The sequence below is a fragment of the Salarias fasciatus genome, chromosome 7, assembly GCF_902148845.1.
Source record: "Salarias fasciatus chromosome 7, fSalaFa1.1, whole genome shotgun sequence".
NCBI classification, from domain to species: Eukaryota; Metazoa; Chordata; class Actinopteri; order Blenniiformes; family Blenniidae; genus Salarias; species Salarias fasciatus.
Genome location: NC_043751.1, coordinates 33078866 through 33103664, shown reverse-complemented (window position 1 = coordinate 33103664; position 24799 = coordinate 33078866). Strand labels below are relative to the sequence as shown.

Sequence of the window (24799 nt, the reverse complement as noted above, 5' to 3'; positions counted from 1 at the left end):
CTGTCACGCTGCCATATTCTGACCATATGCTAATTACTTCAATACTAGCCTCTCTCTATCCAAAACTATCCTCCTCCATACCATCTCATTCCGCAATATCAAAAACATAAATGTTGACACCTTCTCTTCGGACATTAATAAGTTCCCAAGCACACCTGTCAGTAGCTCACCTGACGATCTGGTCTCCCACTACAACAACAGCCTCCATACACTCCTGAACAGTCATGCTCCACTAAAAACCAGATCCGTCTCTTTCTCCCACTCTGCACCCTGGTTCACCCCGGTTCACCCCGGTTCACCCCGGTTCACCCCTCACCTCCATCAGCTCAAATCCCGAGGTCGACAACTGCAACGGCTTTACAACAAAACTGGACTCACCATACACAAAGAAATGTACAATAATCATGTCATGCTTTATAAGGACCATATTTCCTCACTACTCTGGTCTAATTCACTCCAATCAACACAACTCAAAAACTTTGTTCTCACTTCTCAACAACATCACAAAACCTCCTGACTCTCTCCCCCAGCACATGCAATCTACTGATTTCTGTAACTCCCTCGTATACCTCTTTGCTTCCAAAATCTCTGACATCCACCAGCAACTTTCTACATGTGGTCCTGCAGTCTCTGGAGTCTCTACGATCCCTGTCTTGCCCATCGTAACCCCATTCTCTAGCTTTGTCCTCCCCTCAGTCCAAACCATTTCTGAATTCATTAAGGCCAAACCCTCCACCTGCCAGCTGGACCCCCTCCCTACAGTTCTTGTAAAAACCTGCTTATCTTCACTTGCTCCTCTCATCACCAACATCATTAATTCCTCTCTTATTTCTGGCACTGTCCCTCACTCATTAAAAACCGCTGCTGTGACCCCTATCCTGAAAAAACCCGGCTTGGACCCAGCGAATTTCAATAACTTTCGTCCTATTTCCAACTTACCCTTCCTCTCCAAAATCCTTGAAAAATCTGTAGCCTCTCAGCTCCACCATCATCTCATCACCAATGACATCTACGAGCAGTTTCAATCCGGCTTCCGTCCCCTACACAGTACTGAAACAGCACTCCTCAAAATCACCAACGACCTCCTCTTAGCCTCAGACTCTGGTTTACTTTCCATTCTCATCCTTCGTGATCTCACAGCAGCATTCCACACCATTTCTCAGCTCTCTGCTTCTCAGACTCTCATCCATTGGCATCTCCCACACACCCCTCGCCTGGCTCACCTCCTGTCTTTCTGACCGCACACAATTCATTCAACTGAAATCTCATAAGTCCAACACTTCCTCTGTCTCTGCCGGCATGCCCCAGGGTTCTGTCCTGGGTCCCCTTCTCTTCATCATTTAAATTCTCCCACTTGGTCACATCTTCCGTAAACACAATATAAATTTCCACTGCTACGCAGACGACACCCAGCTCTACCTCTCTACCAGCCATCTCCATCACTTCCTCCAGCCTCCCTCTCCCTCTGCCTACAAGAAATTCACTCCTGGTTCACTCTCAATTTCTTGAAACTAAATAGTTCCAAAACTGAAGTCCTCCTTGTAGGCACCCCCTCCACTTTCTCCAAATCTAACAGTTTATCCATTTCCATCCACAACTCGACTGCCCCCCCCCCCTCAGTTCAAGAGCCTGGGTGTCATCCTTGACAGTACACTCTCTTTCCATTCCCACATCAATAACATCACCCGGTCTGCATACTTTCACCTGCACAACATCTCTCGTCTCCGACCCTTCCTCACTCCTCAAACCACTGCCATCCTCGTCCACAGCCTTGTCAGCTCCCGGATTGATTACTGCAACGCACTTCTCCTTGGTCTCCCCAACAAATCCCTCCAGAAACTGCAGCTCCTCCAGAACTCTGCAGCTCGCCTCATTACCCGGACTCCCGCCATTCACCACATCACCCCCATCTTACAACAACTCCACTGGCTTCCAATAAAACAGAGAATTAACTATAAGAGTCTTCTCATTATGTTCAAAGCACTCCATAACCTGGCCCCACCTTACATATCCGACCTCCTCCACATCGCCACTCCTGTCCGTTCACTCCGCTCATCCTCGCGCCTTCAGCTTTCTGTTCCCCCTGCCCGCCTGGTCTCCATGGGGTCCAGAGCATCCAGTCGCTCTGCTCCCCAGCTCTGGAATGCTCTCCCTCCCAACCTCCGCACCATTGACTCCCTGCCACTATTTAAAGCCAGTCTCAAAACTCACCTGTTCAGACAGTCCTACTTCAATAATGGCTCATAGTCGCATTCACCTTTCAATGTTGCTGCTCTCTGTTTATATTGTTAATACTGCTTTTAATTTTTTTGGTGTTTAAATGTTCAGCGTCCTTGGGTGTTGTGAAAGGCGCTTTTAAATTGAATAAATTATTATTATTATTATTATCATTATCATTATTATTATTATTATTATTATTATTATTATTATTATTATTATCTGAGAGCAGCAAGTTCCAATCCATGAATGTTCATAGCCAGACACTAGCTTGTTGTGACCCATGGGTTTGAGCAAAATGCCTAGCTTCTTTCCATTCACATTTATCTGATGCATCAGTTCTTCTGTGCAGAACGTGGCCGAGCTTACTCCATCCAAGAATGCATAGGTTTGTATAATTTTGGTTCCTTTTTCCGACTTGACCTGCACTGGAACTATTGCAAGTGCACACCTTTTTGCACTAGCCATTAGCATTCAGCCAAACCAAAGGACTTGACATTGATGGTTCTGTTCCTTTTGCTGGAGCTGAACATTCTTTTCGGTTTTCTTTGGGGTCAATGTGCAAGATTGTGGGATGCAACTTGTTACAAATTTCACATGACATGCGGTTTTTACACACCTTGCTGATGTGTCCCTTTTGCAAACATCCAAAACATAGTCCATTTGGGTAACGCTTCCTTTTACAGTACTGTAATTACCATGTATCAACATGGTAATTACAAGGCAAGTTCCATGTAATAAGGAGAAGTTACTGTAAAGTTACCATGTAATTATAGGGTAACTATGTTGCTAATTACGTAGTACTTTTAGAGTAATTACCAAGCCAATTCCAGGAAAATACCAAGTAACTACCTGTAGTAAGTATTAATTACTGGGTAGTTATAATGTATATAGCAACTACGTTGTTAATTTCCAAGTACTTACTAAGTAATTGCTGAGCAATTACCATGTGATCACTGGGAAATGAATATTTTTTACTAGGTATTACTAGGTACTGCTAGGTGTGTACGCTATGTATTTCACCACGGGTCTGCAGAAAACACATGATGATGTTATTTGTATTTTATTTTTTGCAAAAGAAATCTGTTCTGATTCTTTAAAAAAAAGTCCCTGACTGCGAAAAATTTGCACTGTTTTGTAAACTGTTTTATAAGAAGTTGAACTCCATTTGATTAAAATGTTTATCTTTGGCAGTTTTCTTGTGTTTGCATGTCTGTCACAGTGAGGTATTTGGAGTGAGGAAGTGTAATAATAATGCATTCATCTTAATGTAATCTGACGGCTGGTGATGGTGGTTTTGATGGAAACTCTGATCTCCTGACAGATACAGTGTGCTGTTCAGAGACTGGATCACAGACACTGATGGGGTTTGCTGCATTTTTGCTGCAAGTGTGTGGGGTAATGTTAAAGTTTCCTAGTAACGGGCTAAATACTGAGTAATTGCCAGGTAATAACATGGAAACAGACCTCACTTCCTTTTACAGTACAAATCCACTTTAATAACTATGTAATTTCCAGGTAGATATTTTTTTTTTCTATTTACTGGGTAACAAATGAGTAATTACCAAGTAATAACATGGAAACAGACCTCACTTCCTTTTACAGTACACATCCACTTTAATAACTGCAATTTCGAGGTAGGTATATTTGCAGTTCCTGGGTAACGAATCAGTAGTTACCAGGTAATAGTGTGGAAACAGGCCTCACTTCAGTTTGCAGTACAGTTCAACCGTAATTACCAGGTAAATGTTGTAGTTACTGTAAAATACTAAGAAGTTACCGGGTAAGTAATAAAAACCACTTGACTACTAGGGAAATACATAGCGTACACACCTAGCAGTACCTAGTAATACCTAGTAAAATATATTCATTTCCCAGTGATCACATGGTAATTGCTCAGCAATTACGTAGTACTTGGAAATTAACAACGTAGTTGCTATGTACATTATAACTACCCAGTAATTAATACTTACTACAGGTAGTTACTTGGTATTTGCCTGGAATTGGCTTGGTAATTACTCTAAAAGTACTACGTAATTAGCAACATAGTTACCCTATAATTACATGGTAACTTTACAGTAACTTCTTATTACATGGAACTTACCTTGCAATTACCATGTTAATACATGGTAATTACAGTACCGTAAAAGGAAGCGTTACCCATTTGTTTTCGTAATCTCCACTTTTTCTGTGTTGGATTTGTGTTTACGTGTGGGACACATTTCCAGTTCCTTTCCTTTTTCACAAAACATGCATATATGATGGTGCAGCCCTTTTAGCTCACAATATGGCTGATCGGCTTTGTACCCTAAATTGGCAATCCAGCTATGAGCCCCGGGCGCAGAGCAGTCGTGTAGAACGCTCCTCTGTTGATCTTGTTGATCCCGTCACTAATCCTGCTCCCGGATTTTTACAAGTCAAGCATGGAGGTTTACCTAGGCTAACAGAGACTGTGTCTGTCCAAAGTGCTCAAAGCATTAAAAAAAAGTCAATGGGTAAAAAGCTTAACACCTGTATGAGACAGAATAACTCTTCCAGTAGGAAATACGAGGGGGGACCCAAAAGTTCCCGGACTGTAGTTATAACTTTTTATTTTTTAATCTTCGCAATTATTTGAAACTGTCACCTTCAAAATCCTCTCCTTTGGCTTGAATACAACGCTGCACCCGAGATGTTCACTGTTCAGAAGAGTCGCCATGACCGTGCGTAACTGTGCCGGAAAGATAGAACTTCGATTTTCCCTCCCCCGCCTGTACGCCTGTCTTACCTTTCCGCTGCCGCTCCAGTTTCACCTTTGACAACAAAAAGCCGTCGTCTGGGGCCAGATCAGGGGAATATGGCGGTGGGGAGGCTGGCTGGTCACGGTTTTAGTCCAAAAATATGCTTTACGCACAACATTTGGTGCTATTTCTGTGCGTAACGGGGCGTCCTGTGGTCTGCTGTCTGCTATGATGAGGACATTTCCGGGAGCCTTCGTCTCACTGCTTCTAATAACCGCCTGAGGATCATCTGTCTGGATCTCTACAATACTCCCATCAGATCTGCAATGTCATCAAAAGTCCTGCGTGGATCTACCAGGACGTCTTCTTCAGTTTTTGTGAGGTTTTCCTCTGTTCTGGAAGTGGATTGTTGTCCTCTGCGTGCCTGGTCTTCGTGATGTAATCTGATTACTCTTAAAGGGCCCAAACCACTCAGACACCCTGAGAATCCTTCTTAAAGAATGTCTGCAACATGGTGAGTGTTTCTGCCGCTGTTTTCCCAATAAAAAACTAAATGTTTGGACAGAGCGCATATCAGTGGATATCCGCCATCTTGAAAAACCGAAGAGCGGGGTGTAACTCTGTCAACACAAACAGTGACTGTCAGCTGACCGCTTCACGGGGGAAGACCAAACCTGGCACAGTTATGCATGAGGCTATCCTGTAGCGACATCTAGCGGCCAAAGTCGGAAATTCATTGTATTTTTTTATTAATAGAATCAGTCCGGAAACTTTTGGGTCCCCCCTCGTACATAAAATGTGGTTTACTAAACATTAGAGCGATCTCCACTAAATCTCTGTTAGTTAATGACCTTATCGGTGACAATAACATTGATCTCCTTGCTCTAACAGAAACTTGGCTTCAGCAAGATGACTATGTGAGGCTCAATGAATGTACCCCTCCAACCTATGTTAATTTCCAAACAGCTAGATCAACAGGTCGAGGTGGAGGTGTGGCAGTGATATCCCACTCCAGTCTTCTTCTTAAACCCAAAACTAATGTTAAATTTGAAAGCTTAATACTAACGCTTACTTGTCCAAATTGGAAGAATCAAAAAGCTGTGCTATTAATTATTGTGTATCGACCTCCTGGTCCTTACTCTGACTTTTTAACTGAGTTCTCAGAGTTTATAAGCAATATAGTATTGACTCATAACAAGATCCTTATAATAGGTGACTTTAACATCCATGTGGATGATGCTGGTGACAGTTTGGGTAATGCGTTTATTGCAGTATTAGATAGTATCGGTTTCACTCATAATGTTGATGAATCCACTCATAGTCACAAGCACACCCTGGATCTGGTCTTAACATATGGGATAGAGGTCAGGGACCTAAATGTTCTCCCTCAGAACCCCATACTCTCAGACCATTTTTAATTACTTTTCAGGTTTTGATTGAAGACTACTCTGCTCAAAAAGATAAAATTCAGCTGATACGGACATTATCTGAAAAATCTGTGGCTCGGTACAAAGAATTGATCCAGCCTGCATTTGCTGCATTATCTTGTGAACTCACAGAAATGAGCTTATTGACCAGTGGTGATAATAGTGATCAGTTTGTTGACAGTGCTATGCACTCACTAAAATCTGCCCTTGACGTAGTGGCTCCGCTGCAGCTGAAAACCAATCGACCCAGGCGCGTTGCTCCATGGTTTAATTCTGAAACCCGTGTTCTCAAACAAAAAACTCGGCAATTAGAAAGACTGTGGCGTAAATCTAAATCAGAACAATCTCTGAAGGCCTGGAAATGTAGCTTGCTAAGCTATAAACAAATTCTTTTTAAAGCCAAGACATTATATTACTCTCGTTTAATAGAAATAAACAAAAATAACCCTCGGTTTCTGTTCAACACTGTAGCCAGACTGACAACCAGTCATACTGTAGTGGAACCAGTAATCCCAGAATCTTTAAACTGCCATGACTTTCTTAAATTCTTTAATGATAAAATCATAACCATCAGAGGTAAAATCATTGAAGCGCTTTCCTCAGATCAAGCTCAGGGAATCCAGCCACTGCCTCCACCTGAAATACCTGAAATACTAGATAGTTTCTCATTAGTAAATGGGGCTGAGATTACTTCAATTGTAATGTCTTCTAAAACCTCGACCTGTCTCCTAGATCCAGTTCCAACTAAGCTTTTCAAAGATATTCTTCCAGTTATCTTAATTACGATCATAACTATAATAAATACGTCTCTAGAAATTGGCTATGTGCCACAGTCATTTAAATTCGCAGTAATCAAACCACTGCTGAAAAAACCTAATCTTGATCCTGATATTCTAGCCAACTACAGACCGATATCAAATCTGCCTTTTATTTCAAAAGTCCTGGAAAAAGTCGTGGTTAAACAGCTTTACCGCCACCTACAGGACAATAGTTTATTTGAGAAATTTCAGTCAGGATATAGAGCTTATCACAGCACTGAGACTGCGTTAGTTAAAGTCACTAATGACTTGCTATTGGCGGCTGACGCAGGTCTAGTCTCAGTCCTGGTCCTCTTAGACCTCAGTGCAGCTTTTGATACAATCGACCACAATATTCTCCTGCAGAGGTTAGAATGTGAGGTTGGCATCAGAGGAAAAGCCCTCTGCTGGTTCAAATCCTATTTATCTAATAGGTACCAATTTGTTCACGTTAACCAACAGTCCTCACCGTGCTCCCAGGTCAGTTATGGGGTTCCTCAAGGGTCCGTGCTCGGGCCAATTTTATTTTTGTTATATATGCTTCCTGTAGGGAACATAGTTAGAAGTCACGATATCAATTTTCATTGCTATGCAGATGACACACAACTGTATTTATCTATGAAACCTGATCAAACTAATCAAACAGACAGACTTAGTGACTGTATCAGAGAAATTAAAACCTGGATGACTATGAACTATCTCCGTCTGAATCCTGGCAAAACAGAGGTCATTATACTAGGCCCCCATAAACTGAGAGAGTGTCTATCTGAACAGATTATCACCTTAGATAACGTCAGTGTATCCTCCTCCTCTACTGTCAGGAACCTCGGGGTCTTATTTGATCAGGATATCTCCTTTAAAGCACACATCAACCTGGCTTGTAAAACAGCATATTTCCACTTGCGCAACATAGTTAAAATAAGAAACATTCTACCTAGAAGCGATGCAGAAAAACTCCTCTAATGTCTGAATGTTATTCCCTTTAGTCCCTTCATTGCTTTTCACCTGCTAGCTGTTGCCAAAGCTGTCCGTCCCTGGGAGAGGGATCCCTCCATACTGTGGTTCTCCCCAAGATTTCTTCTTTTCCCACTGGGTTTTTGGAGTTTCTTATTGCCGGATGTGAGGGTCGAAGGCGGTGGTTGCTTCATTTTTTCTTGTTACTGTGAATTTGACATATTAATATTATGCGTATTCACTGTTTTTATTTTTACCAACCAATGTAACATCTTGAAGCCCTCTGAGGCAGCTGTTGTTGTGATACTGGGCTGTACAAAAATAAATTGATTGATTGATTGATTGATTGATTGATATATGATTCTGTTTTTGTTTCACTGCCTTTTTAACTTTAGTTCACTCAGGGATGGTGGCCACAGCGGCAGCAACACTGCTTCTTTAAACGTCCCTCTGCAGCACCTTAAGTTTGGCCCTTTTGTCCACAGCCACAGGAATGTCAGCTTCACCAACACAGAATCAAGCACAGTACGAGTTTTACTCTCAATGAAGCGAAGATCTTTAAAATTTGGTGTTCTGCCTTCTATTTCCTGAATAGCACAGACAGTCGTCCTCCAACTATCCCGCAGCTTAAATGGCAGCTTAGACACAATCATTCTCATATTCGATGCATTTTCCAGGTCATCTGTATAGTCAGTTTCAAACATGGTGTTGTTGCAGCTTTGCAAGAACATCAAGAATGACCTCAGTGAACACTATCTCTAATGGTCGGGGTTTGGGGGATGACCAACTTAAAGCTTTGCTCATGAAGGCCGGCGTAATCTTTACCTTGTTTCCAATATCCCATTCAAGCTGCTCTATTGTTTGCTTATACCCCGTGCTTGGCTCCATATGCGAACAGCTGCAAACAGATTGCCTCGGCTGGCCAGTGGTATGTTGTTCCAAATAGTTAAGTTTATCTTGAACTGAAGGGGGGGTCACCATCAAACACCGGACAAGCAAAAAATGTTCACAAAATGTTCTTTAAAATGAACAAAAATTCCATAGATAATGAAAATTCCACCAAAAAATGAAGAGAGTAAAGAACATAATTAATTAGGCCTATTTTGCTTGCGTGTAGTTAAATCTGTCGAACCACAGCCATCACCTGCCCGACATTAGCAGACTGACATCACCTGACATAACGTTTCCTATCATGTGATCCACCAAAGTTTCACTAAAGTTGGATCCCAATTCATATAACAATTTACATTTACATTTAACTTCTACCAATATTTATCCAAAAAAAAGTAAATTATATTTTCCAGATGAGAAAAGGCTACCACACTGACTGTCTGCATTTTTCGTATTTTCACCATTATTTTATTTTAGTGTGCACTTTCACTTTTTAACCTCATCTTACTTATTTTACATTGATTTCTTTATCCTATTTTATATTTTAAAGTTTAAAGTGGGAGTGTGTGTGTGTGTGTGTGTGTGTGTGTGTGTGTGTGTGTGTGTGTGTGTGTGAGCACACATGCAATTTCAGTGAAGGTGGGGCTATGTTTTATTTTATTATATACCAATTTTTGTTTTTCATACCGTAGTGCACTTTGTGTTTTTTTTCCTCTTTTTTTTAATTGGATGCCCGTTATAAATCAAGATTGATTGTTTGATTGAAATTAAAACAGTAAGATGAAAGAAATGAGAGGAAGGCAGACATTATCATTTTTAAGTTATTTTCATTCACTGCACTCACACTGTCACACAACCATTGCACATTCAGGTCACTAGGTGGCACGTTGTGCTTGTGGAAGGATAGGATGGACCGACAGCCTCCCTGGCTATCCAGTTTGGGAGGCAACACATTCATTATGGGATAGAAAGCAAATATAAAGTTACCTTTTTTAATAACTAGTGACTTAAGTAACGAGTAACTTAAAGCAATGGAGTGACCTTTGAAATACGTAACTGTCAACTGTAAGCTACTAATTCAACGTAACTTGTCCAACAGTGGAAACCAGGAATTTCTGGTCAGCTGGCAGGGATTCAAACTGTCCATCAGCAGCTCAAACAGACTGAGGTGTTCACAGTTTCAGCAGCATCTGGCACCCCATTAACTTTTGCCAAGCCAATTCAAGGAATTGATATCTGATCGATTGTTTTCTTATCAGAGTCTTCACAACAAGTCACTGCAGCTTCCACCACTGACTTGTTCGAACCTAAGATCTGAACCCAGTGTGATCAGGAGCATCTTCAGAACAATGCTGGGGAGGAACAGGAGACAGTGACAGCTGTCCAAGGTAACCACACATTCAGCCTGTTGCATCCTGTAAATATGTATCGTCATTTTGCTATCTTTGTGCAGTGTGGAGCTGAAGATTTAGATTAAAATATTTATTTGTGGACTAAGTCTAAGCAGGACTGTCAAACACATTATAGAGCCGACAGCCCAAATTGCCCCCAGTGAACGGACTGAGCGCCTTGCATGGTGGTCGCCTCCACTGGTGTGTGAATGTGAGTGTGAATGGGTGAATGTGACATTACAATCTAAAGCGCTTTGGGGTCTGTTAATACAGAGGAAAAGCGCTGTATAAGTGTAGTCCATTTACAGCTCAATTTAATTTGAAATGTAACCTGTCCCACACAGCACCAACATGCATTATGCACATTTTTTTAAAATTTATGTTATGGATTTATTTTGAACAGGAACAACATTTAAACATGGCAGTAGACTATAAACTAAAGACATACGAATACCAAATGAAAACAAAAAACAACCACAGAATCAAAATTAGTTTGTCTATTTCATGTTAAAAGATGGAGAATAAACTTCTCTCATCCTGTCCCGTTTACCTAAATCATCAACTTAGTATACCTGCCAAATAATGGAAATAATTATAGCAATAACAATTTAGTTTAGCAGACGCTTTTGTCTGTACAGCACTGCTGTGGGGAGGCACCCCCTGGTCACCAGCCTGTTGCAGGGCTAACAGAGGGATATACAACCATTCACACCTAGGGGCAATTTAGGGTGACCAATTAACCTGGCATGCATGTTCTTGGACCATGGGAGGAAGTCGGAGTACCCAGAGGGAACCCACGCACACACGGGGGGGAACATGCAAACTCCACACAGAAAGGCCCCGAGCCCCAGCCGGTAGTTGAACCCAGGACATTCTCGACGTGAGGCAAGAGCGCTAATCACTGCGCCACCGTGCAGCCACAACCACAACATAAACAAAACAACCAATTATATAATGAAGCAGTTTAAATAAAAGAAAATAGTTAATTAAAAAAGTACATCAATAGTTAAAAAAGGAAGAGGAACAAGAGTTTTCATGAATGTTTATGCATTTGTATCATTGTATCTTTCACATTTTTTTAAACAGCTCTGTTTAGACATCGTTTCAACTCAGCATTCAGATAGTTCCATAGTTTCCAAACAAACACAAAAGCTTTTCTATGTAGTTACTTTCAAATTAAAAAAAAAAAGAGAAAACAATCCACTTAAAATTATATTTTCCTTCGTTTAAACATATCCTGAAGATTACCTGGTATTCAACTATTCTTTACTCTGAACGTGATGTTTGATATTATTTTGGTGTGTGTGTGTGTGTGTGTGTGTGTGTGTGTGTTACCGTCGCAGCGACGTCCCGGGTGGAGCTCCAGGTCTTGAGGGAATCAGTGGTGGGGGAGAACCGATGCCCATATCAGGAAGCTGGGTGAAGCGAAAACCCTGTGAAAGCAGAATGTTTTTAGTTCCAGATGTATAGATACAAGGAAAGCTCAGGAACCCTGAACTACATGGAGAACCCATCAGTTCCATGTGTATCGATCCCAGGATGATTCACAAGCACTACGTTTACATGCAGCTAAAATTCGGGTTCAGGTCAATATCTGGTTTCTGAAACATCAGGAAAACCCCGTTTCCCTGCTGCAGCAGACAGAGAGTTCCCCGTTTACAAGTCAGCGCATTCAGTCGGGATCTCCCTTTCCAAACCACGGCGCACGTCATGCTGTTCTCAAAACAAAACAGCTCTGACCGGAGCGGCTCTGTGTTGCCAGGTTGGGCGGGATTTCTGCCAAAGCAAGCTTCTTTTTGAACACGTCGGATGGGTTGATTAAATGATTATGTGTTTATGACGTGTTTTTTTAATCATACAAATACAGTTTAACCTGCATTTTCAACCGAGGTGGAGGTTTGGGCTGCTTTCTACGAGTTTCAGATTTTTTTATGGGTTCGATCGACAGATCTGGCAACCTCCTCCACTGGCCTGCAGAGGCAGACGCTGCGGTGACTCCGTTCTGCAGACGGAACGCAGACAGAACGGTTGTTCTGCTGTTCATGATTTCTCTGCAGGCCGTACAAGTCGCCGACTTTCAGAAGGAAGCATGTGCGACGTGCGCGCTCAGAATAACAGTTCGTATCGTGCGTTACGGAAGCCTTACAGGGACAAAAGTGTTGTGAGTTTGGCGCCTACTCGTTGCTGGACTCAAAAGCCCATGATTCATTGCGGATGGAGCATGCGCAGAACCAAAAACAATGTTCCTAACTCGTTATCTGTTTACACGGCGGCACTGCGGGGTTTGAAAAGGAGGAACCCAGCGGTCTTTATCGGGTTTTACAAATCTCGAAAATGAGCTTTTCCGGGTTTTGGCGGGTGTTTACACGGCCACGCGCTGCTGGCTTCCTGCCAACATTCCAGTTTGAAAAGAGTTTGAAAGAGTTATTGGCTGCATGGAAACGTACTCAAGGTGAACTTCAGTTAAACTTTATTAACATAACATCATATAGTAGACTAGTTACACAAACAAGTGTTTGGAGATTTATTTTAATACGGGGAAAATGCAATTTTAGCAAATATGGGTGTTTGGCCATTTCTCTATGCTAAAAAGAAAAAAAAAAGAGAAAATCTAAAATCAACTGAACAGTAATTGGATGCCTGGTTGTCAGTCAAGTTCATAGCCAGGTATGTGTGTTTGTGATTGGTCAGGGGGCCGGCTTTGTGTCTGCCATAGCTCTGATTGGTTCAAGGGAGAGGGAAGAGTGTTTGTTTAGTTTATGGGGAGCGTGGGGCGAGGGAGATAAGGTGGGTTGGTGAGGAAGTTATGCAGGAAAGCTGGTAAACCAGGGCACATTCTGAGTGTTCTGGACCTGTTCCCAAGTCCCAGGTGGTGAACTGTGGCGGATCCACTGAAGGACCGACTGAGTACGGACTTACCATCCGATCTGTTCCACCCACCAGCTGAAGACAGCAGGGACTTTTAAAAACTCTGTAATTACAAGTCTATATATCTAGTTGAGAAATAAGAACTCTATTCAGAATTCTTATTGTGTTCTTTCAAATTACATTATCACAAGGTAGATTACTGCAACAATTGTTTTTAACGAATTTGATTGTAATATTTTTTGTGTGCTACTTGGCTTATTATTTTTACGTTACCAAAAATGCTTTCACATCTGTACAGATGGCCACAGAAAGCCCCCCCCCCCCCCCCCCCGCCGCCGATAAGGGAGACATGACATATGACTTGACAGCTATGCCAATATCCGTGGTCCATTACATGGAGCAGAGTTCTCCTCACACTCAGGATGTTCATGCTTCTAAAGTTCTCCAGCATTCTCTAGAATAGTGTGTCAAATGTCTGTAAACCCAAAACTGATGTGTTCTCCTGCTCCTGGATATCTTCCTCTGCCTTACCGGTTTGGGCAGGCTGCACTGGTGCATGTCTTCGTAGGCAAAGCTCCTCTGCCGGCTCCCACAGGGATGGTTCATGGTCCCGGGGGCGCTGGTCACCCCATCGCTGTAGTGGGCGCTGTGGGATGGGTTGTAGGCGCTGTGAGCATGGTGGTGATGATGGTGGTGGCTTTTGATGAGAAAGTCATGAAGGAAGAAGACGATAGCTCTAGGAAAATCGTTTCACACTCCAATACAGATGCTTCTGTAAGAACATATAAATTCACCTGCTTGGAGGGGAAGGAGGGTCGCGGTCTGGCAGTGCCAGACTGAAGGCGTTTCCTAGCAACATGTGCATCTGCGTGCGGACTTCGTCAATGGACGGCTGCGAGCTGAGGGTGGATGAATCAGAACCACGATGACCTTTCACCCCCAAACTGCTGTTTCCAGTTCCTGTCGATCTGCCTCCATATCCAAGAGAACTCATGAGACGGTCCACGTTGGTCTCCTCGAATGGCTCCGGCTCACCCTGTTGGGCAAAACTGCTGTTTTAGGATGGTACAGCACGGTTCCAGGACGGTACAGTACAGGATGGTACCCTACAGTACAGGACAGTTCAGGACTGTGCAGGATGGCACAGCAAGGTACAGCATGGTTCAGGATGGTACAAGACATTTCAGGACAGTATGAAAAGGTTCAGGACTACAGGATCACATCAGGTAGGTCAGACCGTTCCGGACCCAACAGGCCACAAAACTTCTGGTTCAGGCTCTCGTGCTGTCACCCATTGACCACTGCTACTCTCTTCTGGCAGGTCTCTCTGCATGAACAGTCAAACCTCTACAGATGATCTAGAATGTAGCAGCACATCTGGTCTTCAATCAGCCCACAAGAGCTCATGTCACTCCCCTGTTTATCTCTTTTCATTGGCTTCCAGTTGCAGCCAGAATCAAATTCAAAACTCTCCTTATGGCTAACAAAACATTTACAAGACCGGCTCCAGCCTACCTGGATTCCCTGATCCAGGTCAGGGATGTAACGATTACTGGTAAAAATGATAAACCGCGGTAAAATGTCTGACGGTTAATACTACCGTTTCAAATTTTAATTACCGATAAACTGTGTTTGATTGCCACAATCTGGAAAATCTCAGGAATAGGCCCACTATTGTTTTTTTTTTTTAACAAATTATTTATTGCTGTTTTTACAAATACAAATCACAGAATCATTAACAGTAATGGAGCTAGTACTTAAACCCATATCCACCCCCCGCCCAAATCAAACCCTCTAAGCCAGCTTTAACCCTAACAAAACAAATTAAAATAAAACAAAGATAAAACAGAAAATAAATTAAAGAAAAAGAAAAAAAGAAAAGAAAGAGAGGAGAAACAATATATTTCAATGAGCATAATCTTGTGTGTCTACACACCATAAGTGATAACAGTAATGATAGTAACATAGGACTATGAGTGGCCCAAGAACCTCAAAGCCTAGCAAAGGTCAACAGTTGGCTGTAGAAGAACAGAACCAGGCCTATCAGCTCGCCACATCCAGCCGCCGCCACCACTACCCCAGCAGCAGCTCAGTCAGCTCCCTGTGAGCGGTCATGAAGGTACCTTTAAAGTCCCCCCAACATTTTTCAAAAAGGTGAGATTTTTTTCTTCATATTGAACATATTTTTTCAGAGGCCATACATGATGCAATTTCATTCAGCCACATTGAAGCAGTGGGTGTGTTTTCACTTTTCCATAACATTGCAATGCATTTATTTCCAGCAATTAGGGATATCCTAAGAAAACGTTTTTTCCACAACCCATCTAGAACAGATAGCTCCCCAAGCAAAATCAGCCTTGGCGAGTGAGGGATCTCTATCCCGGTGACATCTTTAAGTGCATGGTCCCAGAATTGTTTCAGCTTTACACAATCCTAAAACATATGAATTAGACTCCCTACTGTGACTTTACACCGAGGACAAAGCTCAGAGATCGTACCGTGCATTTTGTGTCGTCTCTCAGGTGTAAGATAAACTCTATGAATGAGACTGAACTGAAGGAGCCTGTGACTGCTATTAAAGGAAAAGTTTTGAGCTGTACTGCAGAGAGTTTCCCATTCAGAATTTGTAAAGCTGAAGCAAAGGTCCAGTTCCCATGTTGCTCTGCATTTCAGGGTTTTATTAGCTAACATATCTAGTATCCTGCTGTATATCAGAGACACCATGCCCTTCGGGTGTCGGATGTCTTTTAGGATATTGTCAGATACAGGAGGTTCTGGAGATGTTACACGTCCACCTTGTTGGGAGCAGATAAAATGTCTGACCTGCAGATACTTAAAGAAGTGTGCTGTTGGAAGATTGAAGGTGTCTGTTAACTGTTCAAAGGATTTCAGTGTGTCGTTTTCATAGAGGTCACCAAATGTTTGAATGCCCATGTTATACCATCTCCTCGTCAGACCGTCTCTTAGTGCAGGTGGCAGCGCTGGGTTATTGTGGAACGCCGTGTTATTATGTAGATACGGCACACTGCCAGAGCTGTGTAGTTGATCATAATTTAGACATATGACTAATGACTGGGTTATCTGTGCCGTCTTTCAAAGTGTGATATAGTTCTGAATTGCCCCTTGGGGACAAATAAAGTTTTTTTGAATTGAATTGAATTGAATTAATATAAGGGATGTCAGCCAGTGGTAGCTCTGTGTCACATGTGCAGGATGGAAGGACCCAAGCACAGGCAGTCAGGCAGGGTTGAGGAGGTTTATTTGCAGGAATCCAGGGAACGGGAACGCAAGTTGAGCTGAGGTGCAAGCAGGGACACGGACAACACACAACGAACCAACAAGACACACCAGGAGATTGGGGCTTAATAAAGGGGGCAGGACAGGTGCAGCACATTAGGGCGTTAACGAGACAGAGACCAGACAGGAGAACAAGAGGAGCAGGCAGGTGACCAGGCAGGAGAACATGAGGGCAGACAAACACAAAACAGGACCCGAGCGCCCCCACATGGCCGCAGGGGCACAGGGCGTGACACTCTGCTGCGTAAAATTGCTCTATTTGCCTCCATGCTGGAGGATGGGGCATCTCTGTCTGCCAGAACCAGAGGGCTCTCAGTTGAGCAGCCCAGTAAAATAATTTAAAGTTGGGGAGTTTTAACCCATCATGACGAGAGGCACTGTACAATGTTTTGACTTTAATTCTGGGCGCTTTACCCCTCCATATAAACCTGGATATCACACCTCCTAGTTTCTTAAAAATGGAATAGAAATGGGAAAAGGAATAGGCCCACTATTGTTGTGAGAAGTGCAGCAGCAGGCAGTCGATCGGACACAGGCGCACCGCACAGCAAACAACTCGTAAATATGGCGGAGGGCAGTACTGCTGGCAGTGCAGAGATTTTTACACCCTCCGAACAAACCAAGTCCAAAGTCTGGACGTACTTCAGCTTTTATAAAGACATGGAAGAGAGACTAATCAAAGACAGCAGCCCAGTCTGCCGAAAACACCACAAGAAAGTATCAGCAAAGGGTGGAAACACGTCCAACATGATGGCTCATCTACGGACCGCCACCTGCAACTGTGTAGCGAGTTAAAGGTAAGTTAACTTGAAATGAATCCATGTGGGGCTCAGGAACCTGAAAACTGAGCGTGTTCATCTCGTTTCTGCTCCGGCACAATATTAGCTCCGCGGCTAAAGATAAATGCACCGTTGTTGCCGACAGAAATTCTGACATAGAAACAATGGCTGGTTAATGTTCAGACAATGTTACATGTTGTGAGTTTGTGTGTGTGTGTGTGTGTGTGTGTGTGTGTGTGTGTGTGTGTGTGTGTGTGGTTGGTGTTGTATAATGTATTCACATTCTAATCATTATGCTGTGATCACTCATTTATCCACCATATTATTCACACTCTAAATCATTATGCTGAGATTCACTTGTTAATTTACAATTTTATCCGCATTCTAATGAAGATGTACTGATTCAACTGTTCACAATATTTTTACCTCATATATATATATTCTCAACTGGGGATTTTGTTGGACGGTGGAAGGAATACTTTGAGGACCTCCTCAATCCCATCGCCACGTCTTCCGTGGAGGAAGCAGAGGCTGAGGTCTCAGAGGTGGACTCGTCCATCACCCAAGCTGAAGTCACTGAGGTGGTTGGCAAGCTCCTCGGTGGCAAGGCACTGGGGGTGGACGAGATTCAGCCTGAGTACCTTAAGTCTCTGGATGTGCAGGGACTGTCTTGGTTGACACGTCTCTGCAACATCGCGTGGCTGTCGGGGACGGTGCCTCTGGATTGGCAGACCGGGGTGGTGGTCCCCCTGTTTAAAAAGGGGGACTGGAGGGTGTGCTCCAACTATAGGGGGATCACACTCCTCAGCCTCCCCGGGAAAGTCTATTCCAGGGTACTGGAGAGGAGGATCCGACCGATAGTCGAACCTCGGATCCAGGAGGAACAATGCGGTTTTCGTCCTGGTCGTGGAACAGTGGACCAGCTCTATACCCTCCATAGGGTGCTCGAGGGTTCGTGGGAGTTTGCCCAACCAGTCCACATGTGTTTTGTGGATTTGGAGAAGGCATTCGACCGTGTCCCTCGTGGTGTCTTGTGGGGGTGCTCCGGGAATACGGAGTCCGGGGCCCCTTGTTAAGGGCCGTCCGGTCTTTGTATGACCGGAGTAGGAGTCTGGTCCGCATTGCCGGCAGTAAGTCGGACCTGTTCCCGGTGCATGTTGGACTCCGGCAGGGCTGCCCTTTGTCACCGGTTCTGTTCATAATCTTCATGGACAGAATTTCTAGGTGCAGCCAGGGGCCGGAGGGGGTCCGGTTCGGGAACCACAGGATTTCATCTCTGCTTTTTGCAGATGATGTTGTCCTGTTGGCTTCATCGAACCCGGACCTACAGCATGCACTGGGGCGGTTCGCAGCCGAGTGTGAAGCGGCAGGGATGAGGATCAGCACCTCCAAATCCGAGGCCATGGTCCTCGACCGGAGGAAGGTGGCTTGCCCCCTCCAGGTTGGTGGAGAGACCCTAGCCCAAGTGGAGGAGTTCAAGTATCTTGGGGTCTTGTTCACGAGTGGGGGACGGATGGAGCGTGAGATTGACAGGCGGATCGGTGCAGCGGCTGCAGTGATGCAGTCGTTGTATCGGTCCGTCGTGGTGAAGAAGGAGCTGAGCCGAAAGGCGAAGCTCTCGATTTACCGGTCAATCTACGTTCCCACCCTCACCTATGGTCATGAGCTTTGGGTCATGACCGAAAGGACAAGATCCCGGATACAAGCGGCCGAAATGAGCTTCCTCCGTAGGGTGGCTGGGCGCTCCCTTAGAGATAGGGTGAGGAGCTCAGTCACCAGGGAGGAGCTCGGAGTAGAGCCGCAACTCCTCCACATCGAGAGGAACCAGCTGAGGTGGCTCGGACATCTGTTTAGGATGCCTCCTGGACGCCTCCCTAGGGAGGTGTTCCGGCATGTCCCACTGGGAGGAGACCCCGGGGAAGACCCAGGACACGCTGGAGAGACGATGTCTCTTGGCTGGCCTGGGAATGCCTTGGGATCCTCCCAGAGGAGCTGGAGGAAGTGTCTGGGGACAGGGAAGTCTGGGCATCCCTGCTGAGACTGCTGCCCCCGCGACCCGGCCCTGGATAAGCGGTAGAAAATGGATGGATGGATGGATGGATATACATATTCTTTTATTGTTTCATGATTTTGAGGCCTTCAGTACAACAGGCTGTAACTGAATGCTCATTCTGTGTGCATTCTGATGGTCCCAGGCCGGTTTCAAGGTTCAGGAGTGGACCAATTCCCTGTTCTCTCCCTACACAAGAAAAAAAGCTTCTGTGTCTCATAAGACAATGGACAACTGTATTCATGGAGAAAAACAACAGATGCGCCTCAGAGTGTTATCAAAATGTAACCATCAACCAGCTTAGTAATGCATACATGAAGGTTTAACTTCTCGAGCGAGGAAGACATCGGGGCCATTTCTGCTGGAGATTGTGACGCTGTTAGATCTTCATAGCTGAGGCCTGGGGCGCGCTGTATTCATCTACTGCAGCATTCAGGTTCTCTCTCTGTCTGATCAACCTCCCACTGAATTAAAAGAACTTGTGCAGAGACTTGAAACTTTTGAGCATTCTTGATTACTCCTTTCTTCAGTTTTTTGCTCCAGTCTCAACATTGGGGAGGGGGGTGCGTGTGTGTGTGTGTGTGTCATTATGAATAATAAGAATTATTTAAAAATGACGATTACAAATTTACAGCCCCTCAATTTTAATCTCAAACAACATATAATTCATCAACTCTCATGAGAGTGGGGGAGTAGAGGGCAATGGGGTCTTCTGCACTCCGGTCTCCGGGTCCCTTCTGGTCGGGGGGGGGGTCTGTTGTTCCCCCACAACCCTGGAGTTTGAACTGGCTGTGGTTTGGGGAGCTGCTGGCTCCCGGGGGGTGCATAACTGTCTGCAGAGGTGGCGGTTGGGGGGAGGGGCTGGATGTGGGGTTCGGTGTTCCCTTGCCCTCTGGGGGGGGGGGGTCTCCCACAGGACATGGATGAAGCGGGAATGTGAGTGTATTTGGAGGGTGTGTTGGGGGGCGCTGGGTTATGCCCTGGATGTGGCTGGAGCGCTGAAGGGGTGCTGGCAGGTAGCTGCCTGTGTGGGTCGGTTCTCCTGGACATGGTCATGGTCCCCGGCCTGAGTGGGGACGGTTGGCTCTTGGGTTCTTGGGCCTTCGGCTCTGCCCACCGCGGGGGAAGGGGGGACAGCTCCTGTCGGTCGTGGCTGGGGTTCCCGGCCGGGGCTTGTCTCTGCCCTCTTCTGGACCGGAGCGTGGGCATCTGCCTGGGGGGGGCAGCTTGGATCTGGGCTCTGGGATGGCTGCCAGTTATCTGGGCCCTGAGGGCCTCTCTGGCCTGCTCCTGGCCTTCTCAGAGGTCAGAGGTCATACATGCATAATCTCTCCAGATGCTCTGGTGCAACTTCATACTTGAATGCTCAGTTTGTACACTCCAGATCACTGCCAGCTATATTCTCAAAAAAAAAAAAGGTGGTATCCTTGCACTCTCTTCCTTCTCTTCACCCCCTTTTGTTGTTGTGGCTTTGTCTGTGCTTTTTGCGTCGTTTAACGAGGCGGAGCGTACTGGTGTGTTTTCATGTCAAATTACGTACCTGCTAAGCAAAATGCGTACCTGTTGGCCTGACTGAGACACCCACCAGGTGTCTCAGTCTATTCATTAAAATGTGGTGGTCTACTGTGTCAAAAGCGGCACTCAAGTCCAGTAGAAGCAATACTGTCAGGTTTTTGTTATCTAAATTCCACCTAATGTCATTTAAAATCTTTAAAAGGGCGTCTCGGCACTGTAGCTAGGGTTAGACATTCTGTCACCCCACCATCTCACCGTCTCTAAACCTGTGTCTCTCTGTCTTCAGACCTGTCTCACTGTGTCTCCAGATGTCCATGTTGTAGCTGCTTGGTTTGTTCAGTCTGCTACATTCCGTCCTTCAGGTCTCACTAGACCCTGTTCCTGGTTCCAGAGGTTCATTCACTTACATCATATCCATTATTGCGAATGCCTCTCCTGGACCTCTCTCTGAGCACCAGCAGGTCCATCTCCGTCTCCACCGGACTTGGGCTACTCAGGGACTGACGACTCCAGTAAGTGGGCTCTCGAGGGTGGGAAAACCTGAGAGACAGAAAGACCAGAGTGTTAAACTGTGGATGGGACAGGTTGACATTACACTGATGTCCAAACTGAAACTGTTCAACTGGATTTCATATTTGTTCATCAAATATGAAATTTGGCTGAGTTTGATACAAACAAAGGGCCAACTCTCCACCAAAATGGAGAGTTTAATGTCTATATTCAGTGATAGACCGTCTACTGTCTGAATATCTTTAAATTCTCTAAATATTGTTGGTTCAAATGGTCCTCTTTTACTTCAATGAATTTGAAAAGTTTAATATTTCTCTTGCCACTAATGTCTTGAAGCAGCAGGTCCTGTACCCGCCTGGAAGTCTCCACTTGAGGCAGAATCTCCACAGCAGGTCCTGGACCCACTTGGAGGCCTCCTCCAGATGTAGACCCTCTGAAACAGGTCATGCTACACCCATCAACCAGCACAAAGGTACTTTAACATTTATGATTACATTATATGATACAAATTTTAATGGAAAGGATTATAGGACACACAGTCCCATAATATCTCCAGGTGCTTCATTTATCTTTCACTTTCTATATTGTGAGTGTACCAACATTCCCACAGAAAGTCTGAAATTTATCAACTTGTACTTCTACTCAGGAATGTGGATAAAAGTAAGTAGAACTCTGATTATGCACACACCATCTAGTGGCAGAACAGTGAAAGTACAAGTAGAAAACAAAGTCAGCAGCTTCTCAGTCTCAAAGCCCAGATCCCCTCTGTGTGCTTTCATTAACAATCTAAATAGAAGCAGACATTCTGGATGTGGTGTGACAGGATCTAAGATAAGCTGTGACAGCTGTTTGAAATGTACTGAAGGAATGAATCTGGAGCTGTTGGAACATTCATAGAACCATGAGATCTGCATGGAAACCATTTTTGGAGTGCAGCTGATCTGGTTGCTCAGAGAACAGGGTGGCTTCTGAGGACACGCTAATGGACCTGCCTAAGGGCTCTCTCTGATTCCGTGGCTTCTCCTGGAATCTGTGGGCTCTCCAGGGTTCTGTATATTGTCCATGGTTCTGTGGATTCTACAAGGGTCTGTGGGTTCTCTCTGGTTCTATGGCTTCTCCTGGATTCTGTGGGCTCTCCATTGTTTTATGGCTTCTCCTGGTTTCTGTGAGTTATCCAGGGGTTCTATAGGTCCCTCCATGGTTCTGTGTTCTATGGGTTGTCCAGGGTTCTATGGGTTCTATGGGTTCTCTCAAGTTCCACTAGTTTACCTTGGTTCAGAGGGTTGTCCAGGGTTCTGTCATTTCTCCTGGGTTCTCTCGGGTTCTGTGAATAGTGTAGTGTTGGATGTTCTTGATGAAGACGATACAGAACGGGGTAATGTGGGATGTTCTAAGTGTTCCTGTCAGTAGTCTAGCTGCAGAGTTTTGTACCATTTGCAGTTAACAGTCATGTCAAAACAAGTGAAAAGATCATAAGAATCAATACAATATGAAACAAAATCATGAATAGTCAGTTCCAGGTCAGACTTGGACATCATTTTTCTGGCCATAGAGATATTTCTACAGGTGATCAAAACAGTTTTTGTCAGCTGACGAGAGTGAGCTTCAAAGACATGGCCTGAGCAAGCAGAGGCTCTAAAACTGAATTTTGCTAAATTAATTTTACCATCATATCCAATATTGTATCCTCCCATAATAATGTGTTTTTAAGTGCATTTGACAGTTTTATTTCTGACCAAACCTGGACAGTGTTAACCTGGGTTATCCTGAGACCTTGGTAAAGTTCTTTTCCTCAGTGAGGTCCACCACACGTCCCCTGGACCTCATCCCAAACTCACCTTTTAACTTATTTTATGAATCTTTTAGAGGCTAGCTTTCAAACATGGTGAACTTCTCTTTTCAAACAGCGTTCTTTCCTGTAGTGGTGCAGCACGTCCTGAGGAAGAGCAACTTTGAATTTAAATGCTCCTGAGAATGCTTTAAAATAGCTTCGAAGGGGGATTGGAGTGGGACTTGAAGAACTGATGAAGTAGCTAAAACACAGTTATCACTGTCCTGATCGTAAGAAGTTGGACATGTGACCTTTGAATGGTTGAATTAAACTCTGCACCTCTTATGACATCCCGCGAAGGACGCTCTCTTCTCCTCTGCTGTCATTGGCTCTTTGAGCCCCCCGTCATGTCGGCTGTGCCGGGCTCCACGGTGGCTGTAGCCATAGCTACTGCTCTCGGACAGTGAGAACTCCCCATAGCCCTTCCTCCGGGCCTTCTGTCGCAGTTTGTTTCTGTAGTGCTCAATGTCGGACTTCTGCTTCAGTCCAGTGTGGTTCGTCTGCAAAACAATTTCAATTCAATTCAGCTTTATTCATGAAGTGCCAATTACAACATAATCATTTCTAGACACTTTTACAGAGCAACCCAACAGATCCACATCAGCAAGCATATACAATAAATGGAGTAGTTTTGGCAAATTCAATTTTTGGCCAGACCAGTAGCTGTGAGCAGTGTTTTCCACTCCTGCTTCTGAGAGCTCTACTGCTGCAATGCCGATTTCGATAAAGAATTAGTATTTTCTCAGTGCAAGTCGAAAGAAAATAATCCCTGCGATCAGACCACACAACAGCTGTCCACTGGACAGCATCACTCCTTTAGTGAGAGGGAAATTATGCTAGTTTTAGGCATGCATTCACTCTATTACACAATAGCTCCGTTAAATAGGACTGATATGGATCACTGTAACGGTGATAGACACCTAAAACAAGGACTGCTCTGCAACAGACATGATACAGATGTGTATGCAAAGACTTACCTCTCCATTTACCGCCACAGAGTCTTGGCTGTGAGAAGAGGACGAGGGGTACGAGTAGGTGGGCTGGGCTGTCATAGGTTTGATAGTGATGAGGTGCAGAGAGCCTGAATGGTCCTCATAAGGATCTGAGAGACAGTGGAGGAGCAAGAGGTAAAAATAACTGCCGAGTGAAAATTAAATGCAAAAGCTTGTAACAACTCGCCTGTCACTTCCAACATGATGTTGCCGCTACGCCTAAAGAGGTCATGGGCGGATAAACACCAATCAGCAGGGGTGATTGACAGGCAGACCAGAAACATACGATTGGAACAAAACATGGTACTTAGTCTAATAAGACCCCCTCCCCCCAACAGAAAACAAGCAACCCGACGCTCGAGCACTCCTCTTCATAAACTTCAACAGAAAATGGCGCACAATGCGGGAAGTCCAGAAAATAAATATAAGATGCGCCACGATGTCCAAACCCCCCCCCCCCATGTCCCCAAAGTTTGAGGGGCACGTCCCGGCAGGAGACTGACTGAGTGGCCGGTGGCAGTTATTACTCACGGCCCGTTCAATCCTCAGTCCTCTGGTCC

The 24799-nt window shown here is 44.5% G+C and overlaps 1 protein-coding gene across 1 annotated transcript in view; it reads right to left on the bottom strand.

The window, feature by feature from the left end:
• LOC115392397 (UPF0606 protein KIAA1549L-like) overlaps positions 1-24799 on the bottom strand; it is a 153069-nt gene that overhangs the window by 25495 nt on the left and 102775 nt on the right. The window contains exons 12-17 of the mRNA XM_030096987.1: positions 24225-24349; positions 23527-23747; positions 21314-21446; positions 14060-14301; positions 13797-13962; positions 11733-11830 (exon numbers count right to left, since the gene is read on the bottom strand). Of these exons, the coding sequence (XP_029952847.1) occupies positions 11733-11830; positions 13797-13962; positions 14060-14301; positions 21314-21446; positions 23527-23747; positions 24225-24349 (985 nt within the window). The remainder of the gene's footprint in view (positions 1-11732; positions 11831-13796; positions 13963-14059; positions 14302-21313; positions 21447-23526; positions 23748-24224; positions 24350-24799) is intronic.